A 13,517-nucleotide genomic window follows, 5' to 3' on the forward strand; every position below is an offset into this window, starting at 1 on the left:
GGCCCACAGCTCACTACCCCACGGCCCACAGCCCACAGCTCACTACCCCACGGCCCACGGCCCACAGCTCACTACCCCACGGCCCACAGCCCACAGCTCACTACCCCTCGGCCCACGGCCTACAGCTCACTACCCCACGGCCCACAGCTCACTACCCCACGGCCCATGGCCCACAGCTCACTACCCCACAGCCCATGGCCCACAGCTCACTACCCCACGGCCCACAGCTCACTACCCCACGGCCCACTGCCCACAGCTCACTACCCCACGGCCCACAGCCCACAGCTCACTACCCCACAGCCCACGGCCCACAGCTCACTACCCCATGGCCCACTGCCCACAGTTCACTACCCCACAGCCCACAGCCCACTGCCCACTCACCAAATGTCCGATTTTGTGTCATAGCCTTGGTGTTTAAGAGCCTCGGGACTCATATAGTGGGGAGTTCCAGTTAAAGTTGTGGCCAGGTCGCAGGATCCCATTAAGAGGCGAGAAACTCCAAAATCCCCTTGAAATAATAATGAATCTTTATGAATACTTTTTAAAAAAAAATTCAGCACTGGAAATTAATGGGTGAATACATGTCTAATTTGATTATTTCACTATGCAGTGCATCATATCATTATAAGGGGGAGGAAAAATGATACTTTAAATTACACAAATAAGCTTTGAACCAGGGAAGAGAATGTATATATAATTTAAAATTATTTACTTATAGAATTATAGAGAACTAGGTAATGATATAAAAAGCTATTTGAAGTTCAAAAAAATAGCAAATGGAGTGATTAGGAAAGGACAGAATGTGATGATATATAATTTTATCCAATGGGGATAAAATCCTGTTCTTAACTTACAATAAAATAAAAATTTTTTAGAAGACTTGAAACTACAGATGAGAATGACTAAAGCAAAGTGAGTCCCCTGGCTTCTCTATTCCTGCCTAATTTGCTGCATGTTTTAATTCTTTTGCTTCCTGAGAACATCTACATGGCTCTTAGACAATGCAGTAAACACAAGTGGAAGTTCTGTGCAGAAGAACCAAAAGTTAATAATACCATTAGACCAGCATTTTAATTATCTATAAGAAATACTTATTGCTTGCAATTAAAAAAAGTAGAAACCTACAGTAATTAATCAAACCAGTAAAACCAAAAAAAAAAAAAAAAAAAATGTAACAATCTGCAGAGTGCCTGATATGGAGCGGCAATTTAAAGATTTGTTAAGCAAGTGTATTATAAATGTTCTATATCTTAATTTATATCAGCTAATCAGTAACAAAGCAACTGGATTTTATCGGCCCATCCACATAAAAACAAAACTTTGAAAATTAAAAAAAAAATGCTCAAACATTTCCATGTACTTCAAATTGATATACATCTAGAATATACTGCCTCATGTTTTTGGGTATATATTTTTTAAAAACTTACCAATTTTAAGCAGATTATTTTTCAGAAATATATTCTTTGATTTCAAGTCTCGATGAAGTATCCTTCTATAAAAGGCAAGAAAGGACATTCAGTTTCATGCAAGACAGAAAATTTTTAATTTCATGTTTAAATCATATACCACATGTGGTTATACATAAAGTAGTTCCTACATGTATAGCTTTCAATGCTTAAAAACTACAAAGTCATAGCTATTTTCTAATTTCCCTAGGGAAATAAGAGCTTTTGTAAAATAAATGTTTTAAAAAGAGGAGCAGGGCCGGCAAGATAGCTCAGCAGACTAAGCACTTGCTTTGGCAAGCACAGGGACCCGAGTTCCACCCCTGGTCCTGCATGCTGCACCAGCCCCACTATTAGGACATGCTGAGCCATTGACCCAGTCCAGGTGTGGTAGCGCACACTGTAATCCCAGAGCTGGGGAGGCTGAAAATAGGAGGATCACTACGAGTCTAGGCTGCATAGTGAAACTCTGTACCAAATACATAAATGAAAAATAAAAAAAAGAGAGAGAAGCATATGTAGTTGGGTAAAGGGGATTTACTTTAACTGTCACAATAGGCTAGATTACATCATCTGAAGCACCTGCCTGATTTTCCCATCTGCGTTTTGACATGAGCGCCCTAAATAAGTGAGGAGGTGGCTAGGGCCTTGTCCCCTTAAAAGTGAATTTTTCATGCCACCCTTCACAAACTTTTGCATTCACTCTAACACACCTCACCAACCCTGCTAGGAGATGTGTGGATGGCAAAGTGCTGAGGGAGACCCATGAGGGAAGGGCAGAGCCTGCTGCTTCCCCCAGTGGGAAAGCATGGAAATCCGCACTTCAAGCCCACCAGAAGAAGAGTCACTATAGAGAGGCTGCTCTGACCTTCAGCTTAAGGAAACAAAGCTAATAAACTCCTTACCTTTTCAACAAAAGTTTGTACAACATTCTCAAGATAACTTTCAGTGAACTGTGAATATTCTCAGCTTTTAACAGCATTATTCATGTATTTGTGTCATATGCTGTGGATTTAAATTATTTCAAAAGAATAAATAAACCAAATTAAAATATATGTAGACAGAAGGCAAATGAGTGAGCAAAATCTTCCTTTCTTCTATAACCTCCTTCCTTTTGTTTTCCTCTGCCATTATAATTCACTAGTTTGGGTTCTCCAAGGAAGCAAAACCACTACACAATTTATTACTAAGAACTGACTCATGCATTTATGCAGACTGAGAAGCCCCACATTCTGCTGTCTGCAAGCTGGAGGCCCAGGAAAGCCAGTGGTGTAATTCAGTCTGAGTCTGAAAGTCTGAGAAGCAGGAGAGTAGATATGTCAATCACTATCCAAGGACAAGAGAGGAAAAAAGGAGACGCCCCTGTTCAAGTAGCAAAGCAGGAAAAAGAGGCAAATTCCTTCTTCCTTTACCTTCTGTCCTGTTGGGGGCATCAGTGAAATGATGACACTACCCACATCAAGAAGGATCAAAGGATAGAACCTTGATGTAGTCCAAAGGATCAAACTCTGGACCTCGTGCTTGTGAGGCAGGTGCTTTTGCCACTGGGCTATCGCCCAGGCCCAAGAAGGGGACTCTTTTAATGATGCATATACTAATTGATACAATACTAATCTCATTGATGCAATACTAATGCTTGATGCAATACTGATCTCACCCAGGGCTGGAGAAATAGCTCATTAGCATAAGTGCCTGCCTGGCAAGCACAAGTTCAAGCTCCAGTACCAAAAATCAAAACCAAAACAAAACAAAAAAAAAAAACTAAGCTCACTGAGAAACATCCTCAGAGACTAATGCAGAAGCCCACTCAGGGTGCCACATAAAATTGACTATTACATGAATTAAAATAATTCCACAAGGTACTTTCAACAGAAGAACCAAATCTAACCTCTTCACATAATTCATATATATCTTCAAAATAAACTTTAATATATACTATTTAGATCAGAGGTGAAAAAGCTGCAATAATGCTTTGTAATGTAGCTAGATGTTTTTGCTAGTTGTCATTCAAATTCAAAGCTGTGTGAAGCCCTGTGGGAGGCTGCATTCTTGTTCCCAAGTATTCAGCCCTCCTGTGCCTTGCTCGCCACTCCCAGCCCTCTGCCGCTGATGCTGCTCATCTGACTTCCTCCGGTCAGGGCGCAGAAACAGACAGCATGCCTGTCAAGTCTGAGTAGCAGCCTAGCAGCTATGGAATGTTGCCCCAATTCACTCTTGCCTTTGTCCCTGGCATGAGAGAGGCAAATTCCAGATGAGCATTACGCTTTCCTTTTGGGTGACAGATGAGAAGCTACGTGGAGTAGAATTGCAGCTAACCCCTCAGAGCACGTGCAACGCGAGGAAGAAATGGCAGAGGGGTTCTGCTTCCACAGCATGGCTTCTTTCAGTAGGAATGAGCGGAGGTGCTACATCCCTGAGGTGGCTGGCAGTGGACTGAATGTTCTTGACTTTCAACATCATCATTTAAAAGTGTTCTTGCTGCATGTTTTAAAAAAATCATTCTTGGGCTGGAGAGATGGCTCAGTGGTCTAAAGCACCTACTTAGAACAAGCTTAGCAAGGCATCGGGGACCACGGTTCAATCCCCCAGCACCACATGCCAGCCAGCCCCGCCCCCTGGTGGGCTGAGCTGGCCACACACACCCACCACACTCTCTCTCTCTCTCTCTCTCTCTCTCTCTCTCTCTCTCAAATAAATAAAAAAAATTTAAAAAAAAATCATTCTTATACATTTAAACTAATTCTAAAATAGGTAAGTTTATATTTTAAAGGAAACATGTCCTAGACCTATACTCAACTGAATATTAAAAACTAAAAGGAAGAAAAATTAGATGATATATTTATACCCCAGAAAAATTTACCATCTGACTCTATTTAAAAATCATTCTGGAAAAAAGAAATGCACATTCTCATGGTGGGCTTGGATGCTGTCGGAAAGACGACAATTCTTTATAAACTGAAGCTTGGTGAAATTGTGACCACCATGCCTACCATAGGTTTCAATGTGGAGATGGTTGAAGAGAAGAACATCAGCTTCACCATGTGGGATGTGGGTGGTCAGGACAAGAGTCGACCACTGTGGCGCCACTATTTCCAGAACACCCAAGGCTTGGTCTTTGTGGTGGACGGCAATGACAGAGAGCGTGTGAATGAGGCCCGTGAGGAGCTCATGAGGATGCTGGCTGAGGACGAGCTCAGGGACACCATCCTCCTCGTGTTTGCCAACAAGCAGGACCTCCCCAATGCCATGAATGCAGCTGAAATCACAGACAAGCTGGGGCTGCACTCTCTACGCCACAGGAACTGGTACATTCAGGCCACCCATGCCATCAGTGGGGACGGGCTCTATGAAGGACTGGACTGGCTCTCCAATCAGCTCCAGAACCAGAAGTGAACCAGAACCCCCTTCCCTTCACTTCCTCCTCCTCTGCCCTCTGCTTTCCTCTCATGTGGCAAACGTTGCGACTCTGTGGTCCTGAGTGCCAGAAGCTGTCTCCATGGGTTGGTCACAGTGTGCACGCATCGTGCTGCACACGTGTAGACGCAGCCTGCAGCCAGGTTTTTATTTAATGTAAATAGTTTCTGTTTCCACTGAAGCAGTTTCTGGTACTCCTATGCAATATTACTCAGCTTTTTTATTGTAAAGAAAATCAACTCACTGTTAGTCCTGAGAAGGGATTTGGGTGCATAGGCACCTGGCCTCCAGGAGCCACTGAGCTGTAGATTGGTGTCAGGATCCATTTGGTGGTTAGTGTATAACCCAAACTCAGTGCATTTTTTAAAAATAATTAAAAATTACAAGGTGAAGAGAACACTTGAACACACAGAAGGGAGACTATTCCTAGTGCAGTTCGGCCTGATCATCAGATCAGCTGTTCCTCAGGGAACTCCAGAGATGTGACGAACAAATGCCATCCACTGCATGGTCACAGTCGAGACCCTGTGGCCCGCCTGTCTTCGGGTCACCTGCATTCCATAGCATTGTGCTTGTACTCATGCTCACATGGTCACCTCGGGGTAGTGGGGAGGGTTAGGAGGGGTACAGGGCCCACCCTCCCCCTCGGTCAGCGTGCAGCTGGAGTGGCAGCCTATTCCTAGTGCCCACTCGGGGCTTGTGTTGGTCAGAGTCTGGGTCTCACCAGCAGGAGCGCGTGCAAACTGGGTCGGTTGGTCCACTCCAGACCACAGTCCCAGAGCACCCCCACCTCCATGTGTGAAGTAGCTTCCTCCCTCAGCCTGCAAGGGTCCGATTTGCCATCAGAAAAAATTACCTCTACTTCTTTCTTTTATATTTTGATAAACACTGAAGAAGCTGGAGCTGTTAAATGTACCTTGGGAAACTTCAGAACTGGTTTATTTGGTGTTGTGGAACCTCTTACTGCTTTCAGTACACGTTTTGTATACTTGTTTTCGGTTTTCATTTTGACAAGCACTGTAATTATAGCTAGTAAAATAAAGTCTCTTAACTATTTCAAAAAATAAAAATAAAAATCATTCTGGAGAGGGAGTTACAGCAGCCGTCAGCTCAGCAAGGCCCCTGCTCAGCTCTCCTCCCTTCTGTCTCACTCTTCCCACGTATGGCTTCTGCTTTTGAGATCATCTTTGAAATTATATATATGGCAGTCTTATTCAGGGATTGCTAACACTGGACAAACCAAAACAAAGCCAGCCCTGATGTTCCCCAAGATCTAGCTCCTCACTTCGAACTTCGAACTTCCTCACCACCCGCTTCTCTCTTTGTCCCCTCATTCTCTCTCCTCACTCAACCTATCATAGTCACAAGTGAACTCAGCACCATCGTCTTAAACCTGTCTAACTTCTCACTCACACAGGCACAAAGCCACAGGCTCACTTCTGCCCTTCTAGCACATCGTGCATAGCGATTTCAAGCCCAGTCCTTTGAAGTCTTCAGGCCCAATTTGACCTCACTTCCTACCTGTTCTCTGCCTCAGCTCAGGTCCCATCCCCTCCTGCATGGATACTGTGAAAGATTTTTGATGAATAGCCAAAGTTCCTTTCTTATTAATCTTATAGAAGCAATCTCCCATTATACAGCTCCACTCAGAAGGCCCCGTGATAACCCATGTCTACGCCACAAAATAAACCCTCTTGATCGCAACTACCTTTGACCATAATTTACTTATTCATATGACTCGAGAGTTGTCCCCACTGAACCATCTACTATCACTCTAAAAGTCTCCCTTTTCCATAGCCCTATGCCTTTTTGCACTCCATTCTCCAAACATGGAAAAAACTTGACGAATTTTTCATACTCTGACCTTGGGCCATGCCATTTTTTCCATGAAGCCTTCCTTGATTATCCCAAATGGAATTGTCTCTTATCTGATTTCCTAAAAGCCTAAACCATACTTGTCTTGAGACTTATCACTTTATTTTTAGTGTACAACTTCCACTAAAGTGCATAAATCTTAAGCATGATGAATTTTCTCTCATATATCTCCCTTGTAACCTTCCACCCCAGTCTAAACATAAAATATTACTAATGTTTCACAAGTTTTCTTTCATATTTCCCTTTGGGTCAAAACTCCTCTTCAGGAGTAATCTCTATTTTAACTCATCATAGACTAGTTTTTAACTTCATATAAATAGTCATTCCACAGTATGCTCTCCTTTGTATGTGGCTTCTTTCATCCAGCACTGTATCTTGGAGATTCAGTGAAATCATGCATATCCAGTTGTATGTTCCTGTTTCATTACAGGCTAATACTGCACTCTATTGCATAACTAGCTCACATTTAACCATTCTGCAGTAGTTGAAGACTTTGTAGTTTATTGACTAGTCCAGTTAAGGTATATGTAGACACTTTCACACTCTTATGTATCTGTTATTAATTAGCATACATTTGTACTCTCAGTAAGAGAATCACTGAGTCATTGTGTATCTGTATGTTTTGCTTAGTGCATACTATTTTTCAAAAGTGATTATAAAAATATACATACATCCTATAAACAATGCAATAAAATTCCAACTGCTTTTCATTATTGCCTATATTTGTCATTTTCAGAGATCTTTTAACTTGTCTGATGGCTATTTCCTATTCTTATTTTTATGATTATATTGAATTATAATATCTCAATGCATATTGTATATACCTGTATAATGTAACCAGGGAGAACCTATTTTATAGTCAAGAAGACAAAGACTAGGAGGGGTAGAACAACTTATCCAAGGAAGTAGAGAGACTGTTTTTTATACATTTACTATGCTTTATAGCAGTATGACTATGAGTTATCTCTGCTAGTGCTCTGAGGTTAACACTGATTTGTTGATCTATTAATATCTAGTGAATAAATGAATGAATCTAAATGTAAAACTGATATTTTACTATCTATATATAAACTATAATAATTGATTATAATAACAATAAATAAGAGGTACTATCATTTGTTACCTAAATCATGAAGGGTGTATTTCAGATACACAAATCCACAAATATCCAAATATGTAATACCATTTAATAATTTTCATTGAATATTAAAGGATTTTTTAAAAAATAAAAATCTTCCTTTTGAAGATTATTTTCAATTCATTGACTTTAACAATCACTTAGTAGTGTCAATAACATCAAAAATATTTGGGTTCTTAACCAAATTTCAGTTTCATATTTTGGGCACAGAACACCACCATTGGCAACTTCATGCATTTCTGAGTTGTTTTCCTTATATATTTATTCATTTATTTGTATATTAATTCTTCATATATTTATTCTTCATATATTCCTTATATAATAAGTTGACAGTATTCCAGAAAGTAGCAAACAAAATAAAAGAAATCCTAACATAATGTTATCTACAGGGAAGCCTTACAATCAGCAGCTGTGGGTAATTTATTAAAAGATTACTTGATATTCCTTCATCACTTTCTCTTATGATAAGTTGGTCTCATTCCAGTAGCTATCTGTATCATCTAGCATGTGTTTCGGAACACACATGATGAATTAATGGATAACCTGAATATTTTTTATGCTATCAGAAATCACAGATGATGTATTTAAGTAATGTGATATCCATGGGTAGACAAACATTGTTGTCCCCTATAAATTATCATTTTGGAAGGCAGCTTTGCTCACCACTATACCACCAATGTTAAATTATCATTTTGTTCAAGAAGATTATCACCCTTTGTAATGTCTATTCTCAAGGTATGAATTACTTCCTTCATGACGGTTTATTATTTCAACTGTATGCTTATCATTTTATAGGTCTATGAAACATTTAACATCTAAAGCATCTTCTTGTTGACTCATAGAAAAATCATAAAAAGTTTTAAAATACATTGTTGAGGCAGAGATTACAAACAAAAATCATCTAAAACTAAAACTCGTAAAACATTCCTTGACCTTATTTTAATAGATATTTTTACATCAAAATTGACTTTTTGCCTGAAAATTTATCTCTGTGATGCCAAAGAATATCTTCCACCTCAATTATTTCACTCATCTTCGGATGTGAAGCCAGCTAATTATGCACTGACATATTCCAAGGTGACCACACAACTTGTTTGTGGAACACTAAGATATTTACAGTATTATTAAGCCTGATATATAAGACAAAATAAATTCATGGCCTGTTAAAGTGATTAGAAAATCATTGTCATTCATAGGAGATGATCACATGTAAGGGATTACATTCAATACAAATTTCTGTCATATTCAGAGGCAATTTGATTTTTAAAATAACTGAAAAATTATGCAAGTAATTCTCTGGATATAATACTGTAAGTACTTCCTCAAGAAAAAATGATGTATAAGTTATCGATATATAACTATAGCTATACAACTGTCAAATTTGTTTGATTTCAAATTGACCCAAAAATCATGTTTCAAATTCAGATATGACTGTTAAAAATATGCCCTGTCTCAAATAGCAAATGAATGTACCTTTCATGCATGTAGTCAACTCCTAGCAACAGCTGGATAAACCACTCTATTATTTGATTTTCTGTAAAGATTTTCCCAGCTTCTTTATATTCTTGAATTTTATAATCCAGATCACGGCCCTGAAATGAGATAGCATAATCTTTCATATTTTATTCAATTAAGGTTTTAAAATCAAGCTCTCTTAACAATAGTTAACACATAGCAAGTCAGTGTTTATTCCAAGAAAGTGGGAAAAAAAGTCAAAGGAAGGGTTATAGCACTCTGTAACTATCACTGATGAAAGAGTCTTTCCTCAGTTAAACTTTAGCCAGACCTCTCTGAGCCTTCTTTTCAAGTAGGCCTCAACCATGACCTCTAAAAACTCAAATTAACACTAACATAGTTGCCAGCAGCTGTAGGTCACATTCCGGAAATGATGGAAACTTCATTCTTCAAGCACCAGCCAAGATAATGTAAAACTGCCATAAGAAGTTAATTTGGAGAGAACTTCTGTGAATCTCTCGGGACCCCCAGATGCAACCCAGCCCAGGCCCAGCGAGCATGTAGGAGAGCTTCCAGCTTCCCTGTGCCCACAGGATCCCTCCAGACCAAAACTCAGGCACCCACATGAGTGAGACCCTCTACCACGCCTTTGGGACCACTGCAACCCTCCGGATCACCCACCCTCAAGCACATCAAGTGAGTAAAAACTTCTGAGACTCTCTAGGGACCCCCAGATTCAGCCCAAGCCCAGGCCCAGCTAGTGTGTGGGAGAGCTTCTGCGCTCACCTGTGCTCCCTGGTCCAGGGGCACAACAGAGGGGCACAACAGGTTCACTTCCAAGGGCTGCAGCAGGAAGTAGCTGAACACAACAGCTAGACCCAGACAGGGCATAACTGGATAAACTCAAACTTAATAGATCTGCACCCAAATTTCAGTAGGTGCTAAGGTTATAACTGCACCAAAGCTCCACACCAAAGGTCAGAGGTCAGTGCTATACAAAATGACAAAGACAAGGAGCAAAATGCAAACTCAGGCCTTGAGCCCACCCATAACAAGTGCAGAGGACACTAGCTCAGCTGAAATGAATGAATTAACAGCATCGGAAGTAAAGAAACAACAGCAGAAAGTTATAGAGGAACTCAGAGCAGAATTAATTCCTGAAAAGAAAAAAGAAGTCTCTGAATTCATAGAATCTAAAATAAAGAATCTAATACAGAAACATAAGGGGGAAACCCAATGCCCAGAACAAATGGAGAAGACACTAGCTTAGCTGAAATATATAAATTAATAGTGTCACAAGTAAAGAAACAATAGCAGAAAGGTAAAGAGGAACTCAGAGCAGAATTAATTCCTGAAATAAAAAAAGAAATCTTTGAATTCATACCATCTGAAGTAAAGAATCAAATACAGAAACATATGGAGGATACCCAATCTGAAAAAAACTCTACAGTAAAAGATTTAATAACTGCTCCTAAAGAAGACATTGATAAAAAAAAAATAGAGGAGATTAGAAATATGATGGATTCCTTGAATGAGCAATACAGGAAAGAAATAGATCACATGAAGCAAAGTCAAAGAGATATAGAGGAACTTAAAATCTCAATAACAAGCCTGCAAAACCATTTAAGTGAAGACAGAGTTTCAAATCTTAAAAATGCTGGTGCAGCTAGTGAAAAGGTAAGAAAGGATCTCTTAAAAACAACTAGGATGCAGGAAAAAATAATCCATCACCTGTAAGACGATGGAAAGATGAACAATGTGAAAATAATAGGCATCAATGAGAAAAATGGAGTCAATACAAATGATATAAAAAGAACATGGGCAGAAGTAATAGCAGAAAACTTTCCAAATATGAGGAAACAAACTGACATTCAGGTAACTGAAGCATAGAGAACACCAAGTAACCTCAACCCAATTAAAAACACACTAAGACATACAACAGTCAAGATCCCAGAAATCCAGCACAAGAATAATATACTGAAAGCCACTAGACAAAAGAAGCAGATCACATTCAAGAGAAAACCCATCAGAATTACAGCCAACTTCTCTTCACAAACCATGAAGGCAAGAAGAGCATGGAGCACAGTACTTCAAGTCTTCCATGGAAACAAGTTCCAACCCAGACTACTATACCCAGCAAAACTCTTTCAAGTTTGATGGAGAAGTGAAATACTTTCAAGACAAAGAATAGCTAAACACTTTCATGATGACAAAGCCAACACTACACAGACTATTGAAAGATGTTCTTGAGAGGGACCAAAATAATCAGAACTCCATGAATGAGAACAGAAGGAACCCACTAAATAGGGCAAACAAACACAGGACAAAAAGGAGTAAACAACAGCAGGTAAATATCATGTCAATCATAAGTAAACACATCTCAATTTTACCATCAATGTAAATGGATTCAATTCACCAATTAATAGACTGGCACAGGGGATTGGGAAACAAAATTCAACAATATGCTGTATACAAGAAACACACTTAAAAAAAAAACACACGCTTAACTGATAAAGACATTCATAGGCTTAAAGGCAAAGGATGGAAAACAATACTACATGCCCCGGAACCTCAGAAAAAAGCAGGGGTAGCAATCTTGTTCTTAGACAGTCTCAACTTCAAACCAAGAATATCAAAAGAAATAAAGAAGGCTATTATTTATTGGTTATGGGAAAAATTCAAGAGGAAGAGGTAATACTCATAAATATCTATGCACCAAACATGGGAGCACCTAACTACATAAGACAAACCTTAATGGACATGAAAAATCTAACATCCAAGACCACAATCTTAACAGGAGACCTTAACACCCCCTTATCCAAAAGATAGGTCAACCAGACAAAAAATTAGCAAAGAAGTGGCAGAACTGAACCAGAGCTTAGAACAAAAGGATTTGGTGGACATATAAAGTTCCACCCAAAAACAGCTGAATACACATTCTTTTCATCTGCACATGAGTCATTTTCTAAAATAGACCACATAGGGGCTGGAGAGATGGCTCAGTGGTCTAAAGCACCTACTTAGAACAAGCTTGGCAAGGCATCAGGGACCACGGTTCAATCCCCCAGCACCACATGCCAGCCAGCCCCGCCCCCTGGTGGGCTGAGCTGGCCACACACACACACACACACACCTCTCTCTCTCTCTCTCTCAAATAAATAAAAATTAAAAAAAAATTAAAATAGACCACATATAAGTCCATAAGTCATGCTTAACTACATATAAGAAAACAGAAATTATTCCATGCTTATATCTGACCATAGTACAATGAAACTAGAAATAAGGGACAAAAGAAAACAAACCGCCCTCCAAATACATGGAAATTAAACAACAACCTACTCAGCAATCAATGGGTCACAGATGAAATTAAATAAGAAATTCAACAATATCTACAATTCAATGAAACTTCAACCACAACGTATTGGAATTTATGAGACGTGATGAAAGCAGTTCTCAGAAGAAAATTCATAGCTGTGAACTCACATATTAGGAAAACAGAAAGGGAAGAAATAAACACCCCAATGTTGCACCTCTTACATCTAGAAAAGGAAGAGCAAACCAAACCCAGAACATAAAGACGGGAAGAACTCATAAAGATTAGAGCAGAAATTAATTCAATTGAGATGAAGAAAACAATTCAAAGAATTAACGAATCAAAAAGCTGGTTCGTTCAAAGACTAAATTGATAAGCCCCTAGCTAACCTCATCAAAAAGAAGAAAGAAAAGTTCAAAATAAAGCAATAAGGAATGAAAAGGGTGTAATCAATAGAGACCCAGTGGAAATTCACAAGGTTATCAATAGCTACTTTGAGAATCTTTACGATCACAGAATAAAAGACACAGATGAAATGGACAGATTCCTGGAAAGGTACAAATTACCAAAACGGAATCAAAAACATATAACAACTCTCAATAACCCAATAACAGCCAATGAAATATGAAGTATAATAAAAAGCTTGCCGAAAAAGAAAAGTCGTGTCCCTGAAGGATTCACACCTGAATTCTATAAGAAATTTCTAGAAGATTTAATTCCTAAACTCCTCAAACTCTTCAATGAAATTGAAAAGGAAGCAATCCTCCCAAAATCATTCCTGGAAGCAAGTATTATATTAATACCAAAACCAATTAAAGACACAACTGAAAAAGAGAACTACAGGCCAGTCTCCCTCATGAATACAGATGCAAAAATC

The 13,517-nt window shown here is 39.2% G+C and overlaps 1 protein-coding gene and 1 pseudogene across 2 annotated transcripts in view; one reads left to right on the top strand and one right to left on the bottom strand.

Moving 5' to 3' along the window:
* Positions 1–13,517, bottom strand: part of Nek11 (NIMA related kinase 11) — a 389,368-nt gene that overhangs the window by 281,097 nt on the left and 94,754 nt on the right. For both annotated transcript variants that reach the window (XM_023706560.1, XM_023706562.1), the window contains exons 4-6: positions 9,346–9,464; positions 1,428–1,492; positions 382–508 (exon numbers count right to left, since the gene is read on the bottom strand). In XM_023706560.1, the coding sequence (XP_023562328.1) occupies positions 382–508; positions 1,428–1,492; positions 9,346–9,464 (311 nt within the window). The remainder of the gene's footprint in view (positions 1–381; positions 509–1,427; positions 1,493–9,345; positions 9,465–13,517) is intronic.
* On the top strand, positions 3,697–4,844 carry LOC105743890 (annotated as a pseudogene).

This window comes from Octodon degus, unplaced genomic scaffold (assembly GCF_000260255.1).
Source record: "Octodon degus isolate 3935 unplaced genomic scaffold, OctDeg1.0 scaffold00008, whole genome shotgun sequence".
NCBI lineage: Eukaryota > Metazoa > Chordata > Mammalia > Rodentia > Octodontidae > Octodon > Octodon degus.